The 19,780-nt window shown below is 35.4% G+C and overlaps 1 protein-coding gene across 1 annotated transcript in view; it reads right to left on the bottom strand.

Moving 5' to 3' along the window:
* The window catches only part of LOC132356560 (A disintegrin and metallopeptidase domain 3-like), a 103,185-nt gene that overhangs the window by 39,389 nt on the left and 44,016 nt on the right, over nucleotides 1-19,780 (bottom strand). Inside the window, exons 8-11 of the mRNA XM_059909423.1 lie at nucleotides 14,832-14,903; nucleotides 14,430-14,596; nucleotides 13,248-13,329; nucleotides 3,698-3,837 (exon numbers count right to left, since the gene is read on the bottom strand). Of these exons, the coding sequence (XP_059765406.1) occupies nucleotides 3,698-3,837; nucleotides 13,248-13,329; nucleotides 14,430-14,596; nucleotides 14,832-14,903 (461 nt within the window). The remainder of the gene's footprint in view (nucleotides 1-3,697; nucleotides 3,838-13,247; nucleotides 13,330-14,429; nucleotides 14,597-14,831; nucleotides 14,904-19,780) is intronic.

Below are 19,780 nucleotides of genomic sequence, written 5' to 3'. Positions count from 1 at the left end.
GTCCCTGTGACAAATCTCCATAATTCTTTGGACACCTCCTTATACTCGGACACAAATGTCCCAGGCTTGTTTGCTTTTGTCTGTCTTAGCCCGGGAATCAGGTATATGATGTCTCCAACTTTGTTCTTCTTTCTCAAGATTGCTATGGCTATTCAGGGTCTTTTGCTATCAAGAACTGCCTGTTTGTTATAGCTCCATGAAAGCCAGGAACACAAGCTCCCCTGCCACTAGGGCTACATGATCAACAGGTGTCTCCAAGGCAGCAGCCACAAAAAATAGTGCACCAGGCACCTGTAGAAGCTCCTCTATGGGAGATACTGGCAATCTAGGGTACAGCAGATAGAGAGCTCAGTGATAGCACTCGCCCTCTGCGGTCTCTGGAAAGGATCACAGTCAGTTGTTGGATTTGTGTTTAACTAGAAACCTGACTCTCATGCAGCAATTATGAAGGTAAGCTAAAAGACTTCTTTCACAGAAAGACTGCAATTCTGGTTCTAGGGTCTGTTTGCTGTGCCATGCAGGTGGCAACCAGCTGAAACACCTTCTCCGTGGGTTACCATCCTGTGGTACCCACAAGCGTAAGTCCTGCTGGCCACCCGAGCCAGGTGGTCTACACGTGTTCCCTGGCAGCAGCAACAACACTCAGGGTGCCAGACAAGGTTGTAAGGTCCTTTCTGAGAGACGCCGAGGAGCTGGAGCAAGGAAGGGGGAGGGTGAACAGTTATGCCCGCTGGCCTCTGCTTGAGAGAATCACCGTTGGCCCCAAGATGTGAGCCAAACAGGAAGCATGCCCCTCAGGCAAAAGCTCCTGGACAAGTAAATGGGCCACTTTCACAGAAAATCTGGGCTGTGTTTCAGTCTGCTACCGTGCAGTGCCCTGGGGTGATAGCTGGCCATGAACTACATCTCCAATCGTTACTGTTACAGCCCCAGGGGACCCAGGAACGCAAGTCCCTCTGGGCACCAGAACCGGGCCATCAAGGGGTGTCTCCTGGGCAGCAGCCAAAGAAACTAAAGCAGCAGAAGCCTGTATCTTCCCTTCTGGAGACACTGGTTCTCTGGAACATGGCAGATGGAGGCCTTGAAGATAGTTCCCATCCTCCAAGGCCTCTGAAAAAGATTACAGTACGCCTTTAGACATGGGTTTCATTAGAAGCCTGCCCCTCAGGCCACAGCTATGAAGATAAGCTAATAGGCCTCTTTTACAGAGAGATTGGGTTCCTAGGACTGTGGCCTCTCCCTGTGACCTGGGGGTCGTAGCAGTTTAAGAAATCTTGTTCCATTGTTTACAGTTTTGTGGGACCTGTGAGCTTAAACCCAGCTGGCCGCCAGAGCCCAGTGATCTACAGGTGGCAACCTGTGGGTGGCAACCGCAAACACTGGGGTGCCAGAGGACAGTACAAGCTCCTTTCCAGGAGAATCCAGCAAGCTGTAGCGAGGTAGAGGGAGAGCACAAAGATGGCATCCACCAGCCGCCATCCCCAGAGAGTACCTTAGCAGGCTTCTAGATGTGTGTTCAATTAGATGCCTGACCTTCCAGCCAACACGTTAATATGAGAAAATAAGCCTCATTGCCATGAAGACTGGGTGCCTCTCAATAGACCACAGAGGTGGCAAGTGAGTTCAAGGGTTTTAAGATCTCTTTCTCGGTTCACTATAGCCTTATTTGGCTCATATGTGCAAGTCCAATCGTCTTTCACAGCTAGATGTTTGGAGGTTCGTCTCTCAGTTGCAGGTCTTACCAGTTAGGGTATCAAATAAGCGTTCAAATCCTTCACCCCTCAGAGAGAATCTCTAGGGTTGAGTTCCCTCCCGATTGTGGGTCACCTTGCTGGGGGTAGGAATTATGGTGAGATTGGTTCTTAGCCTTTCCTACCCTCTTCGATGTGGGTTTCTTCTCGTTTGCCCTCTGTGTAGGCGTCTTAAGCAAGCTTTTTGTTTTTTTCTGAGGAAATTGTTTCATGTGTAGCCATAGAGTTGGCTTGTCTGAGGGAGGACAGAAGTTCAGGTTCTTCCTAACTCCTATAACCCCTGTAGGTTATAGGAACCAGAGCCCCTATAAATAATTCTTGACATCTCTCTTCCTCTCAGTCTTATGAAACCGCTGTAGATTATTATGAGAATCATTATTTACCAAATACTGTTGCCAAAGTGCTCCAGGTCTCTGCTCAAAACCTTCCAACGTGCACATTTAGCAGGAGTTAACATAAATCTTTAAGGTAAAGGGTCCAGAGATAAGAAAGGAAGCTACAAACAAACAAACAAACAGATGGAACCAGCTGGGACCAAGATGGCGAGGAATCTGATCTCCAACAGACCCTGAGTCTCATTATACACTGATTTTACTATATTAGTTTATTAAATGACACACCTACCAGTGCCCATAAATGGACATTAAGGAACAAAAAGGATTAATAAAAGGGGGCACCCCACTCCCTCAAAATAGCCCTGCCTCTGTCCTGGTAGACTAATGCATATGCCTCCCCATAATTAGCCTCTCTCTTCCTACCTTTGTCCTTACTCTCTAAAAGTAAATCCCTCTCACCACATGGGTGAGAAGTTGATCTGTGAACTTAGTTTCTGCTTCTCCATTCCTTGCCCACTGAGGAAAGCTTGTGCTGTGTCAATGGATCTCAGCTTTGGTTTCGTTACTCTGTGGTTTGAATAAAACAGAAAAAGAACTCTCCCCTGCCCAGGCAGAGAGCCTAGGGTCTATAGGACTTAATTCAGTAACAATATTACTACATTGCTGTTCTTTCTGATATATTTAACAATCATGTTACAAAATATATTATATTATCCATACTGCATAAATCAATTAAAATGTGTTTTTTTACATTTATCATAAAATCCCAATTTCCACATCATGATTGCTTGCTCAGGCTCTTTCCTACATTTCCTATTACCTCCTGGATTTCCTCTGACTCATGGTTCCTTAGCCTCTTTGTATTTTACTTTCCTTTTTTTTTTTTTTTTAATGTCTATGCCTTTAACATTCTTCCTCATAGTTTCAGCCATTTCTTTTGTTTGTTTGTTTTATCTGTCCCCCCAAGCCCCTTTTTCCAGTCTTTTGAGCTCTTAAAATTTTTTGCTATCCAAGTATCACTTCACTTGCTTTCCCTGAAAAGTTTTCAACAAATTCTTCATATGACCAGATTTATTTCTTCTCCTTCAGGTCCTAACATAAGTTTTGCCTCATAGAAAACTTCCTAGACCACTTTATCAGAAAGTTTCTCCTCCCCATGTATTCCTTATTTATTTCCCTCCTGGCACTTATCATAAGCTGTTTAAATCTTGTTTATTCTTATTTCAACTTTTTAAGTTTCTGCCCTGATGGACTAATATAAGGTATATAGCTTTTTTCTATCTCGCTAATCATTATATGACAAACACAATACTTGTGACACAGTACATGCTTTAAAATTTTTTTGATAGAATGAATGAATTTCACCTCAAGATTCTAGTACTCCACACAAAGTCATCATCAATGACTCGATACTATAGCACTGAGTATAGAACTATGAAGCACATTTTCTACAATATCCAATACTCATTCCCTTTAATAAGCTTTAAAATAACTTGTATGTATTTAATAAAAATATTCTTATTCAAGTTATATTGAGAGAAGTTATTCATCAAGAAATGCAAGAAACATCTCCCAAAAGAAGACAAAGATTTGATAAAAATAACATCTTACATTGCTTCAGGATTCATTAAGCATGTAGTTCCTGGACAGTAGCAATTGTAGATGTCATTATTATATGTTAATCCCAGGTTAATTCCAAGCAACTGTGCCAAAACAACTGAAAATGCCTCTAAGGTTATCATCTTTGGATACTAAATAGAAATGGAAAACAGAATGGTTGCTTAAGTTATTTTTTCAACCCTTGGTCTTTTCATGTAATTGTGGCCATATTACCTAAATGCAAATACTAATTTAATAAACTAGTATACCAAAGATCTTAAGATTTTCTAAAGAACATTTTAAAAAGTTAAAATTTGTTATTCTTTTTGAGTAATAGTACTTTCAATCCAAATGGCATTGACAAATAACAAAATAAGATTAATTATATCATATGTTTTCATGACACATTACTGATTTAATTCTAATAAACTTAAAAAAAATTCCAAGAAGATTAATCATTGTTTCAGTAACTATATCACTTTTAATGTTAACACTTTGAAAAATACACAGATTCTTAAGGGTTTAACTGATAATCAGTTTTGATGTCAAAATAGTTTTAGGAGAGAAAATCAAACATTGTTTTCCTAAAGGCAGAATACTTGTATTAAAAAACGAAAACTTCAGCAGTAGTGATATAAGCAACACACAAAGCCCTAGTTGGTAATCAATGATGTTTTTAGCTATCTCCATAGTTTTGCCTTTTCCAGAATGTCATAGAGTTGGAATAATACAGTGTGCGGCCTTTTAAAATTGGCTTCTTTCACTAACCACTTTGCTTTTAAAATTCCTCCACGTCTTTTAATTGCATGATGGCTAATTTTTAAAATACTGAATAATATTCCCTTTTATGGATTAACTCCAGTTTCTTTATCCATTCACCGATTAACAGACATCTGGTGTGATTTCAATTTTTGGCAATTATAAATAAAGTCGCTATACATAATCATGTCTGAGGATTCTGTGGATGTAAGTTTCCAACTAATTTCTGTAAATGGTATAGAGGACAAATGCTGGATCATATGGTAAGGCAATGTTGAAGTTTATAATAAATTGCCAAATTGTCTATCACAGTGGCTGTACCATTTTGTATTCCCATCAGCATGAATGAGACTACCTGTTGCTCCAAATCCTCACAATATTTGGTATCATTAGTTTTGCATGCGAGTACAAAGCTGAATAAGAATGGTAGGTTACATTCTTGCCTTGTTCCGAATCTTAGTAGGAAGCATTTCATTTCTAAACATTAAGTTTGATGTAAGCTGTATTGTTTTCGTAGACAGTCTTTCTGAAGCTGAGGAAGTTGCTTCTATTGCCACTTTGGTGAGTTTAATCATAAATTGTGTTGGAATTGTCAAATATGTTTTCTGCATCTATCGATATAATCAAATATTTTCCATTTTAGCTTATTGATAGGATCAATTAAATTAATTGATTTTTACATGATTATCCAGCCCTAAATATCTGAAAAATTCCAGATATAAATATCAATAGGGAGATATAAAATATTATAAAAAGAAATTCTGTGGTAAAGTAAAATCAATAAACAAACATTTACTGGAGGTCTTCAAAAGTAAACTTGATCAGGCAGAAGAAAAATCAGAAATGAAGACAGGTCATTTGAGATCACTTTTTCACGGGAGTAAAAATCAAAAACAAAAACAAAATGTAGAAAAAGAGACGAGCTTATGGACTCTAATAAATAGAGCAATACATGCATTATGGGTGTCTCAGAAAGAGAAGAGAGAAAAGAAAGGAACAGAGGGCTTATTTGAGGAAATCATTGCCACAAACTTTAGAAATCTGAGGACATGCAGATTCAAGAAACTCAATGACCCCTAACTAGGAAAACCCAGAGACCTACGGAGAAAAGTATCGTAATAAAACCACTATAAGTCAAAGACAAGGGGATAAATCTTGAAATCAACAAGAGAAAATGAATTGTCAGTTATCAGGGAGGTCTCAAGGTTATTATCGGATTTCTTAGCTGAAACATTACAGCCCAGAGGCATTGGGAAAAATACATTCAAAGTGCTGAAAGAAAGAATCTGTCAATCAACAATACTGTATCCAGTAAAACTGTCCTTCAAAAAATAATGAAGACACTAAGACCTTTCCAGGAAAGCTGTGGGGGTTTATTACCAATTGACCTGATGTATAAGAAATGAGAAAGGGTGGTCTTCAAGGTTAAAAGGAAGGCTGCTCGATAGCAACATAAGGCCAAAAGAAAATTATAAAATCCTCTAATGAAGGTCAATACATGGATAAATATACTAACCTATATCATCATAATTTTGGTGCATATATTCACTTTTAACTCCTGTATAGAATTTAAATGGCAGAACCCCCTCCAAACTAATATCTATTCAATAACATAAAGAGAAGGATAGAACTGTAAAGGAATAGAGTATATGTATGTAACTGAAGTGAAGTTGTTATCAGGTTTTCAGTTTAAAATTATAAAATTGAGATATTCTTAGTAATTGCATAATTAACCATAACCAAAATATCTACAATATACACAAAAGGAAAAGACAAGGGAACCAATGCATTTCACAATTTAAAAAAAATCAATGTAACACAAAGTAAGGCAGAAAGAGAAGATGAAAGGGACAAAAGTTACAGGATATAAAGAAAAAAATTAACAAAATGGCAAAAGTAAGTTCTTCCTATTAGTAATTAATTTAAATGTAAATGAATTAAACTCCTCAATTAAAAGACATGTATAGGCTAAATAGATTAAAAAACAGGATTCAACTATGTCACTTTAGATCTGAAGACTCACACAGGTTGAAAGGTTATGGGTGAAAAAGCAAATAGTAACCAAAGGAGGGCTGGACATGGCTATACTAATATCAAACAAAATATACTTTAAATTCAAGAGTGTTAAAAGAGACCAGGAAGAACATTTCATAATGATAAAAGGGTCACTTCACCAAGAAGATACGTCATTTAACATTTATGCGCCAAACATTACAGCACTAAATATACGAAGCACCTCTTGACCAAACTGAAAGGCTAAATGGATAGCAACATAATAGACTTTAATACTTCACTTTGAATAGTGGACAGAACAATCTGACAAAAGATATTATGTAAATAAAGGACTTGACAACAGGATAGATTGACTGGTCTTAACTGACATGTGGAACATCCCATCCAACAACAGCAGAACTCATGTTCTTCTCAAGTGCACACAGAAATGTCTCTAAGGTAGACCACTTGTTAGGCTACAGAACAAGTCTGTCAACTTTAAAATATTGAATTTATACAAAGTATATTTTTCTGATGCTGATGGAATGAAACTACAAATTAGTAAGAAAAGGAGAACTTGAAAATCTGCAAATTTGTGGGACTCCAACAACACACTATTAAACACCAATGATTCCAAAGAAGAAATCACAAAGCAAAGTTACAAAATATGCTGAGAAAAAAGAAAATGAAAATACAATATATCCAAACTTATGGGATCCAGTAAAAGCTCTGTTAAGAGGGAAGTTTATGGCAGTAAACAAATACATTAAAAAAGAAGAAATATCTCAAATGATAAAACATGAGTTTACACATCAGAGAACTAGAAAAATAGGAACAACCTGAACTCAGAAAGATAGAAACTCAGACAGAAAGAAAGAAATAATAAAGTTCAAAGCAGGGATAAATAGAATTAGAGAAAAGAAAAAAGATTAATGTAACAAAAAGTTGATTCTTTGAAAACATCAGCATAATTGGCAAACTCTTAGCTAGATTAACTGAGAAAATAAGAGACAAGGCTCACATGACTAAAATAAAAAACAAAAAAGCATACACTACAAGTCAATACCTTTTTTATGATTAAAAATCCTCAACAAACTAGGAATGTAAGAAAACAACCTCAGGACTTCCCTGGTGGCACAGTGGTTAAGAATCCACTTGCCAACGCAGGGGACATGGGTTCGAGACCTGGTCCGGGAAGATCCCACATGCCGCAGAGCAAATAAGTCCATTTGCCACAACTACTGAGCCTGCGCTCTGGAGCCCATGAGCCACAACTACTGAGCCTGTGTGCCACAACTGCTGAAGCCCATGCACCTAGAGCCAGTACTCCGCAATAAGAGAAGCCTCTGCAATGAGAAACCCGCGAACCACAATGAAGAGTAACCCCTGCTCGCTGCAACTAGAGAAGCTTGCGCGCAGCAACGAAGACCCAACACAGCCAAAAATAAATAAATAAATAAATAAATTTAAAAAAAAAGAAAACAACCTCCACATAACACAGAGCATGGAGAAAAGAACACAACTAACATTACACTCAATGGTGAAATCCTGAATGTTTTTCTTCTAATATTATGGGGAAGGTAGGGTACTCACTCTTTCCACATCTGTTTAATATAGTACAGGAAGATCAAACCAGAGCAATTAAGCAATAAAATAAATGAAAGGCTTCTATCTTGGAAGGAAAAAAATAAAATTATTTCCATTTGCAGATGATATGGTCCCATATGTAGAAATCCACAAATATTCCACATAAAAGAAACTGTGAGAACTAATAAATGAATTCAGCAAAGTTGCAGGATACAAAATCAACACAATTGATTGTTTCCATACATTAATAATAAACAATCTGAAAAAATATAACAAAACGATTTCAGTTACAATAACAGGAAAAAGAGCAAAACACTTAGGATTGAACCTATCTAATGAGATGACATACTTGCACATAGACCCTGCAAAACATGGCTGAAAGTAAGTACAGAAGACACAAATAAGTGGAAAGACATTCCACGATCATGGATTGAAAGGCTTAACATTGTTAAGATGTCATTACCACCCAAAGCAATCTGTAGATTCAATGAAATCTCTACCACAATCCCAATAGCATTTGGGGGGCAAGAATAGAAACAAATAATCTCAAAATTCATATGGACTCTCAAGGGACACGAATATACATAAATTTTTTGAAAAAGAAGAACAAAGTTGGAAGACTCAGATTTCCTGATTTTAAAATATATTACAAAGCTCTAGTAATCATAAGAGTGTGGTATTGGCATAAAGATATATACATTGAATACAATAGAGAGCCTATAAATAAAACATCATGTATATGGTCAAATGACCTATGACAAGGGTGCCAAGACCACAAAATGGGAAAAAGGACAGTTTCCTCAACAAGAATACTCAATGGAGAAAAGACTGTCTCTCCAAGAAATGGTGATGGGAAAATTAAGTATCCACATACAAAAGAAAGAGTAGGACCCTTATATTACACCATATACAAAAATTAACTCAAAATGGTATAAAGATCTAAATGTAAGATGGCAAACTGTGAGGAAAACATGGGGAAAAACTTCACAATATTGGGTTTGATGAAGATTTCGTGGATATGATGCAAAAATCACTGACCTCAGGGGCAGAAATAGACAAACAGGACTAAGCCAAACTTAAACCTTTGTTCTTCAAAAGGCACAATCAACGGAATGTAAAAGCAATCTACAGAAGGGAAGAAAATCTTTGCCAATCATTCACCTGATAAGGAGTTAATATTCAAAGTATAAGAACTCCTGTATTATCAAAGATTAGCAAACTGAATTCAACAATGCATTAAAAAAATCATACACCATGGTCAAGTAGGATTTATCCCAGGGGTGAAAGGATGGTTCAGTATCCACACATCAATCCGTGTGACATACCACTTGAAAAATTTCAAAAAGAAAAATGATACAATCCTCTCAACAGAGGCAGAAAAAGCCTTTGACAAAATTCAACATCCATTTATGATAAAAACTCACCACAAAGTGGGTACAGAGGGACCATACCTCAACATAATAAAGGCCATATATGACATGCCCACAGCTCAGTTGTGAAAAGCTGGAAGTATTTCCTTTATGATCAGGAACAGGATAAGGATGCCCACTCTCACTACGTTTACTCAACATAGTATTGCAAGTCCTTGCCACAGCAATCAGACAAGAAAAAGAAATTTAAAAATCCAAATTTGAAGGGAAGAAGTAAAATGGTCACACTGTTTGCAGGTGACATGATACTATATAGAGAGAATCCTGAAGACAGACCCCCAAAATTACTAGAGCTCACCAATGAATATGTTTAAGTTGCCAGATAAAAATTAATTTACAGAACTATGTTGTATTTCTGTAAACTAACAACAAACTACCTGAAAGAGAAATTAAGAAAAAAATCCATTTACAATCACATCACAAAGATTAAAATATCTACGAATAAATCTAGCTAAGGAGAAAAAAGACCTATCCTTGGAAAACCATGACACTGATGAAAGAAATTGAATACAGCTCAAATAGATGAAATGATATATTGTATTTAAAGATTCGAAGAATGAATATTGTTAAAATAACCATATAGCACAAGACAGTACAGATTCACTGCAATTCCTATCAAAATACCAATGGCATTTTTTACAGAACCAGAGTAAGCAATTCCAAAATGATTATGGAAACACAAGAGCCTGAATAGCCAAAACAATCTTGAGAAAGAAGAAAGTTGGAGGTACCACACTGCCTGATTTTAAACTTTACTACAAAGCTAAAGTAATCAAAACAGTATGGTACTGAGACAAAAACAGACCCATAGTTCACTGGCATAGAATAGAATAGAGAGCCCAGAAATGAACCCACAATTACATGGGCAATTAATCTCTGGTAAAGGAGGCAAGAATATATAATAGGGAAAAGATAGCCTCTTCAAGAAATAATGTTGGGAAAACTGGACAGCCACATGCAAATGAATCAAACTGGACTACTCTCTCACATCCTGCACAAAAATAAATTCAAAACGGTTTAAAGACTTGAATGTAAGACCTGAAAACATAAAACTTCTGGAAGGACACACAGGCAATAAGCTCTTTGACATCTTAGTAACTTTTTGTTTTTGTCTCCTTTGACAAGAAAAACAAAAGGGAAAAATAAACAAATTGGACTACATCACCCTTAAAAAGCTTCTGCAGAGTAAAGAAAACTATTAACCAAACTAACAGGACACCTACTGAATGGGAGAAGATAATTGCAAATGATATATCTGATAAGGGGTTAATATTAAAATTACACAAAGAACACACACAACTCAACACTGAAAAATCAACAACCCAATTATAATATGAGCAGAGGATCTGAATAGACATTTTTCTAAAGAAGACATACATATGGCCAACAGGCACATGAAAACATTCCTAAACATCACTAATCATCAGGGAAATGCAAATCAAAAGCAGAATGAAATATCATCTCACACGTGAGAGAACTGCCATTATGAAATAACAACAACCCACAACTATTGTTGAGGATGTGGAGAAAAGGGAACTCTTGTGCATTCTTTGTGGGAATGTCAGTTCATGCTGCCACTACGGAAAACAGTACAGAGATTCCTCAAAAAATTAAAAATAAAATTACCATATGATTCAACAATTCCACTCCTTGTATTCACCATAAGAAAACAAAAGCACTAAAGGAAAAAATATATGCAGCCTTATGTTCACTGCAGCATTATTTATGATAGTCAAGGTATGGAAGCAACCTAAGTGTCCATCAATAAAAGAAGGCATAAAGAATAAATATATGTACACACACACACACACACACACACACACACACAATGGAATACTACACACCATAATAAAGGACACCTTGCCATTTGAGACAACATGGATGGACCTAGAGCATATAATAGTAAGTATAACATGTCAGACAGAGAAACACAAATACTGTACAATTTTACTTATATGTGGAATCTAAAAACAAATGAAAAAGCATAACAAAGCAGAAACAGGTACGTCCCTGGTGGCACAATGGATAAGACCCTGGGCTCCCAATGCAGGGGGCCCAGTTCAATCTCTGGTCAGGGAACTAGATCCCACATGCATGCTGCAACTAAGAGTTCGAATGCCACAACTAAGGAGACTGTGTGCCACAACTAAGGAGCTGGCAAGCTGCAACTAAGGACCCTGGGGGCCACAACTAAGGAGCCCACCTGCCACAACTGAGACCCAGTGCAACCAAATAAGTAAATATTTTTTAAGAAAAGAATTATTATTAAAAAAATTGCTGAAACAGAGTTACAGATACAGAGGACAAACAGGTGGCAGCCAGAGTGGAGGGGTTTGGGGAAGGAAAGAAAAAAGTGAAATAGATTAAGAGATACAACTTCCAACTGCAAAATAAATGAGTCACAGGTATAAAATGTAGTTTGGGGAATACAGTCAATAACTATGTAATATCTTTGGTGGCATGTCATTTCTAGAGTTATTGTGGTGATCATTTTGAAGTGTATAGAAATATCGAATTACTACATTGTGTTAAAGAAACTAACATAGTGTTGTAGGTCAATTATAATTCAAAACAAAAAAATAAACTCATACAAAAGAGACTAGATTCGTGGGTACTGGGAGCGGGGGTTGAGAGGAGGGGGAACTGGATGAAGGCAATGCAAAGTTACAAAAAAAAAGGAACTCCTATAGCTCAACAACAAGAAAATCAAATAACCCAATTAAAAAATGGGCTAAGGTCTTGAATAAATATTTCTCCAGAGATGACATACAAAACACCAAAAAGCATATGAAAAGATGCTCAGTATCACTAGTGATCATAAAAATACAGTCAAAAACACTGTGATATCACCTCATACCCATTACGATAGCTAACAACAACAAAAATAACAACTGTTAGTGAGGATGTAATGAATAAAATATATTCTGTGAAATGCTGGTGGGATTATAAAATGGTTCAACCACTATGGACATCAGTATAATGATTCCTTATAATATTAAATTAGAAATACCATATGATCCAGCGAACCCACTTCTGGGTAAATGTACAAAGTAACTGAACTCCGCATCTCAGAGGGATATCTGCACTCCCATCTCCCATGTAAAGTGCAGCATTATTCACAATAGCCAAGATATGGAACCAGACTAAGTTGTCATTGACATATGAATGCATAAAGAGAATGTTTCTATATATGGATAAATGTATACTATGATAGGATTTATATATATAGTTCATATAAATATATATGTATATAAATAGCATGAAATATTATTCAGCCATACATAGAATGAAATCCCACCATTTCAAAAATATGGATGAACCTGGATGTATTATTCTAAAAGAAATAAGCCAGACACAGAAAGACAAATATTGTATGATCCACCTTATATGTGGGATCTAAAAGTATCATACTCACAGAAGCAGGCAGTAGAATGGTGGTTGCCAGGGGGTAGAGGTGTGGAAAATGGGGCCTCGTTGGTCAAAGGGTACAGACTTTCATTTAAGCAAGGTGAAAGTTCTAAACATCCGTTTCACAACAATGTAAATAGACTGAACACTACTGCACAGTGCACTTATAATTGTTAAGATGGTCAATTTTATGTGATATGTATTTTACCACAATAAAAAACTGTTTAAAAATGATAACATTTGAGGATTAAAGTAAAAAATAAAGCACTATAAAATATTAATTTAATAAAATGGTAGATATACTATATGTACTTCTGTTCCTTGAAGTGGATATTAAATTTTAAACTGTGATATAATTACTGAAGAGATGGGAATAAAATGCATACCAGAGCAATTCCTGCAGCAAACTTTGGATCGCATGCCATTCCATGATATGTTGCTCCTACATAATTAGGATGGTCCCTATAACTAAATAATAAAATTTTTCTTGTGGATAAACGCACTTTAAATTATTAAAAACTTAATGATCTTTTAAGAATTGGATTCCTCAATAAAGCTGCTGCTTCCTTTGAGACATGAATATTATGTATCATGTCTAATGCTTTCAATCATTTTGTATTTGGGTAATCTCCCACGGTGCCTACAAAACTAAGTTCTAAAGGCAACTTGAGCATCATATGATACACAGCTTAAAATCCAGCAGTGCCTAATCCTTCCAGAAATTAATCACCACTGTTGTCAACACTGGATAGACTTTTATGCAAAGACATAAAAGTCAGGGTAGATTACTGCCATGACTTGCAGCTTGTGAAACCTTAGACTGCATGAAAAGTGTTGGATTGGAGGACAGAATGAGAAAGACAATATGCAGCACAGTCACGAGGAAAAAGAGAGATGGGATGTATTAAGTGTCCTCACACATTTCTGTCCTTAGTTAATGCTGCTCCTCCATCCCCAAACCTGACCTTAAATTCCACAGAGACACCCAGAGATTTATAAATGTATTCCATATTGCTTAAGATCTTCAGAATCGTGTTTCTGTTTTTTCCATCTAAAACAATCAAACTAGTAAAATAAAAATTTATATAAAGACTCGTGACAGTCACAGTGCAAGCAGTTAAACAGCTACACCTTAGGTCAGGATAGAAATACCATTAGGTCACCACATTACCATACTTATGTTTCCCAGTGTAACCAGCTTTACATGCAATGATTGCATTCTGTTAACTAATGTATGCTTTATTTAATGTTAAAATGCTGGTTTCAATTATCAGCCTCTGAGAAAATCTTTAAAACCATAGAGGCCCTATGTTTTCCCAAGGCTTTCCATATTATCAGTTCTGTAAATTTCCATAGGTAAGCAGCCCACTCTGAGGATAATGGCCTACCACGCTTTCGTGTCTTACACTGTATCAGATTTTTATAGCTTGCATTTTGCCAACACAGTACCCACATAATCTTTTCTTGAGATGTCTTGTCATCATAAATAATAAATATTGTATATAATTTTGATAGTTAACTTACAAGTAATTTGATAAACTTTATACCAATGAAAATAAATCACTTACATTAATAAGTATGCCATATCATGGGACCTTTGAAATAAAAATTTTTCTCTCCATGACACAAATCTTTGTAGAACTTCATTAGCATCCCCATTAGTTGAAATCTTATTTTGATCTGACCAGAGCTCCAGAGAAGTTAACGTAACAGACACGTTAAGCTGAGAATACATCTGAAAACAGAAGATACATGATATATGGTTTTAGGTCATCATAAATATAACACTATATCTCTCTATGTAATGCTAATATATTTGATTTACTATTTTTTAGAGATGAAATCCATTGGTGGAAGAAACTAGTTGGTAGAACTATACAGTTTATAAAAGTGCATATGTTATTTATTCAAACAATGCTACTGTATTAATACGAATGTTTCTTATTTAAATATGAAACATAAATACTCACAGTGTTGATGAGACTAAAGATATGGACAACTTTCTCAGATGCAAGTGCCACTTCAGAGCCCATATAATCATACTGAAAGACAAATTTTGTTTTTTAATCACTAGTAAAAATGACTAAACTACCACGTTTCAATGGGTATAAAAATGTTAAAATAACGTAGTGCTCAAGTGAAAGGACAAACGCAGAATTAAGACTTATCACATGCTTAGTAAGTTCTAGATTTAAGCCTAGGGACATTACTTATTAATAATATTAAAATGTGATGGTGATGAGTATCTTCTTCTTTACACATGTAGTTATTTAGGATCAAAAGTTAAGGTTCCAAGACTGCATAACTAATAAGTCTTTTTTGCCTGCTCAAGTGTGCTGCCATCTTTTGTCTTCATTCCCATAAGACAACATGACTATATATCCTGGAGAAAAACATGTACTTTCTAACCACAGAGTTCTGAGTACTACGTAGTGAACAATTTCAAGAACATGTCTTCATTCAAGGGAAAAAAATCATAACATTTTCACTGAAACATTTTAATTTTGTGTGCACACATATTTCTAAACTTATAATTAATGGTACAGCAACTATATATATATATATACACACACACACATATATAATTTAACAGATTTAGATACAGAAAATTACAATCATAGTGAGGGATTTTTACATAGTTCTCATAATAGTTAATAGCTCAAGCTGACAAATTTACAGCAAGTAGCAAATTTACAGAAAAAATATTAAAGATTTAAAAAACTCGAGCAAGCTTTGATATAATATGCATATATACAAGCTTATATAAAAAATGAGAGGATATTTTTAAAGTATACCTGTAAGTTTTATATAAATTGACTCATATTAGGCCATAAAACATTGGAATATAAAACACAGTATCACTTAGCTCACATCGTCCAACCACAATGCAATCAAGTAAACTTGATTGTAAACTTGATAAAAAGTATTTCAATGATGTTATTTTTACTTAGATGCATAACTTGATTGTGGATATATATGATCTTATTCTAGGTAAATGCACACTGAAAAAAAGCTACAAATGCAATTTACAGCTTACTTTCACATGGAGACAGCACAAGTGATAAAGGGCAACAGTATTAATAAATCTGAGTAGAGAGAATATAGCTGTTCTTTGTATTATTTTTATTCCTCTGTTTCCAAATAGAATATTTAAAAACAGAGATAAAATAAAGATACTTTCAGACAAACAAAAACTGAATTCAAATGAATTAATACAGGTTAAACAGAAATATCAGTAAAACCAACCTGTGAGAAGGAGAAGAAATGCTGAGTTTGGAAAAAATAAATATGAAATATGTTTTTCCTTTCCTTAATTTCTTTAAACAACAATTGGATATTTAATATAAAATAATTTATTTTGTGGTTGATTACACAAGGAGAAATAAGACAGACTACAATAATATCACAAGGGGTTACACAGGATTTTACTGATGAAACGTTTACATTTTTAAAAAAAAATTATTGAAGTGTAGTTGATGTACAATATTATATAAGGTACAGATGTACATCACAGTGACTCACGATTTTTAAAGGTTACACTTCATTTATAGTTGTTATAAAATATTGGCTATATTTCCTGTGTTGTGCAATATATCCTTGTAGCTTATTTACTTTATACATAATGGTGGGTACCTCTGAATCCCTACCTCTATTGTGCCCCTCCCCATTCCCTTTTCCCAATGGTAACCACTATTTTATTCTCTATATCTGTGAGTCTGTTACATTTTTGTTATATTCCTAGTTTCCTTTATTTTTTAGATACCACATATAAATGGTATCATACAGTATTTGTCTTTCTCCCCGTGACTTATTCCACTTAGCATAACAGAGCCTCCAAGTTTATCCATCCTGTTGCAAATGGCAAAATTTCATTATTTTTTATAGCTGAGTAGTATTCCATTGTGTGTGTGTGTGTGTGTGTGTGTGTGTGTGTGTGTGTGTGTGTATCACATCTTTATCCATTCATATGTTGATGGTACTTAGGTAGCTTCCATACCTTGGTTATTGTAAATAATGCTGCTATGAACACTGGGGTGCATGTATGTTTCCAATTAGTATTTTCATTTTTTTCAAATGTATACCCAGGAGTATAATTGCTGCATCATATGTTAGTTCTATTTTTAATTTTTTGAGGAACCGCCATACTGTTTTCCACAGTGGTTACATCAATTTACATTCCCTCCAACAGGTGTACAAGGGTTCCCTTTTAACCACATCCTTGCCAACATTTGTTATTTGTGGCCTCTTTGATGATAGCCATTCTGATAGGTGTGAGGTGACATCTCATTGTGGTTTTGATTTGCATTTCTCTGATAATCAGTGATGTTCAGTATCTTTTCATGTGCCTGTTGGCCATCTGTAGGTCTTCTTGGGAAAAAATGTCTATTTAGTTCTTTTGCCCATTTTTTAATTGGGTTGTTTTTTGATATTGAGTTGTATGAGCTATTTATATATTTTGGATGTTAACCCTTTATCAGTCATATAATTTGCAACTATTTTCTCCCATTCAGTAGGTTCACTTTACATTTGTTTATGGTTTCCTTTGGTGGGCAAAAAAAAAAGCTTTTAAGTTTAATTAGGGACCATTCGTTTATTTTTTTCTTTTATTTTCTTTGCCCGAGGAGACAGATAAAAGAAACCAAACCAAACCAAAACAAAAAAACATTGCTATGATTTATGACAAAGAGTGTTCTGCCTATATTTTCTTCTAGGAGTATTATGCTTTCCTGCCTTACATGAAGTCTTTAATCCATTGTGAGTTTATTTTTCTATATGGTGTGAGAAAATGTTCTAATGTCAGTCTTTTACATGTAGCTGTCCTGTTTTCCCAGCGCCACTTATTGAAAAGACTGTTTTTTTCTCCATTGTATATTCTTGCCTCTTTTGTTGTGGATTAATTGACCATAAGTGCATGAGTTTACTTCTGGGCTCTTTATTCTCGTCCATTCATCTATGTGTCTGTTTTTGTTCCTGTATCATACTATTTTGATTACTGCAGATTTGTGGTATAGTCTACAGTCAGGGAGTGTGATGACTTTCTCTGTTCTTCTTTCTCAACACTGCTTTGGCTATTCGCGGTCTTTTGTGTTTCCATACAAACTTTAGAATTATTTGTTCTAGTTTTGTGAAAAATACCATTGGTATTTTGATAGGGATTACATTGAATCTGTAGATTGCCTTGGGTAGTATGGTCATTTTAACAATAGTAATTCCTCCAATCTATGGAAACAGTGTATGTTTCCATCTGTTTGTGTACAGGTCTTTTAACTCCTCAGATTTATTCCTAGGGAGTATTCTTTTCGATGTAATGGTAAAATGAGATAGTTTTCTTAATTTTTCCTTCTGATAGTTCACTGTTAGTCTATAGAAATGCAACTGATTTCTGTGTATTAATTTTGCATCCAGCAACTTTACAAAATACATTGATGAGCTCTCCTAGTTTTTGGCAGTATCTTTTGGATTTTCTATGCATAGTATCATGTCATCTGCAAACAGTGACTATTTTACTTCTTCCTCTCCAAGTTGGATTCATTTGATTTCTTTTTCTTGCCTGATTGCTGTGGCAAGGACTTCTAATACTATGTGGAATAAAAGTTGTGAGCAAGGACATGCTTGTCTTGTTCCTGATCTTAGAGGAAGTGCTTTCAGCTTTTCACCATTAAGTATGATGTTAGCTGTAGGTTTGTGCTATATGAGCTCTATTATGTTGAGGTATGTTTCCTCTATGCCCCCTTTCTGGAGAGTTTTACTCATAAATGGAGGTTGTATTTTGTCAAAAGCTTTTTCTGCATCTAATGAGATGATCATCTGTTTTTTTATGTGGCTGTTGGCCATCTGTAGGTGTAACACACTGATTTTTTTGTGGATATTGAAAAATTCTTGCATCCCTGGGATAAATTCCACTTAATCATGGTGTATGATCCTTTTAATGCCTTGTTGGAATTGGTTTGCTAATACTTTGTTGAGGACTTTTGCATCTATGTCCATCAGTGGTATTGGCCTGTAATTTTCCTTTTTTGTGATCTCTTTGTCTGGTTTTCATACCAGGGTGATGCTGTTCTCACAGAATAAGTTCAGAAAGGTTCCTTCCTCTCCAATTTTGTGGAATCGTTTGAGCAGGATAGATGCTAACTCTTCTCTTAAGTGTTTGGCAGAATTCACCTGTGAAGCCATCTGGTCCTGGACTTTTGTTTGCTGGGAGTTTTAAAATTACTGATTCAATTTCATTACTGGCAATTGTTCTGTTCCTATTTTCTATTTCTTCCTGGTTCAGTCTTGGGAGATTGAACATTTTTAAGAATTTGTCCATGTCTTCTAGGTTGTACATTTTATCAGCATACAGTAGTCTCTTATAATCTTTTGTATTTCTGTGGTGTCAGTTGTAACTTCTCCTCTTTCATTTCTGATTGTACTGTTGTGGGCCCTCTCTCTTTTTCCTTGATGAGTCTGCCTAAAGTTTTATCAATTTTGTTTATCTTTTCAAAGATTCAGCTCTTAGTTTCATTGGTCTTTTCTATTGTTCTTTTATACCTATTTCATTTATTTCTCTTCTGTTCTCCTTATGCTTTCTTTCCTTCTACTAATTTTGAGTTTTATTTGTTCTTCTTTTACTCATTCCCTTGGCTATAAGGTTAGGTTGTTTGAGATTTTTCTTGTTTCCTGAGACAAGCTAGTGTCTCTATAAACCTCCCTCTTAGAATTGCTTTTGCTGTGTCTCAGATTTTTGGATCACTGTGTTTTCCTTTTCATTTGACTCCAGGAAGTTTTTATTTCCTCTTCGGTTTTACAGTGACCCATTGGTTGTTTAGTAGCATATTGTGTAGCCTCCATGTGTCTGGGAGTTTTTTGCAGTAGTTTTCTTGTAGTTCATTTCTAGTCTCATAGCATTGTGGTTAGAAAAGATGCTTGATATGAATTC

The sequence above is a fragment of the Balaenoptera ricei genome, chromosome 21, assembly GCF_028023285.1.
Source record: "Balaenoptera ricei isolate mBalRic1 chromosome 21, mBalRic1.hap2, whole genome shotgun sequence".
In the NCBI taxonomy this organism is placed as follows: domain Eukaryota; kingdom Metazoa; phylum Chordata; class Mammalia; order Artiodactyla; family Balaenopteridae; genus Balaenoptera; species Balaenoptera ricei.
The sequence above is the reverse complement of the archived record's forward strand: the minus strand, read 5'-3'. Positions and strand labels throughout refer to the sequence as shown.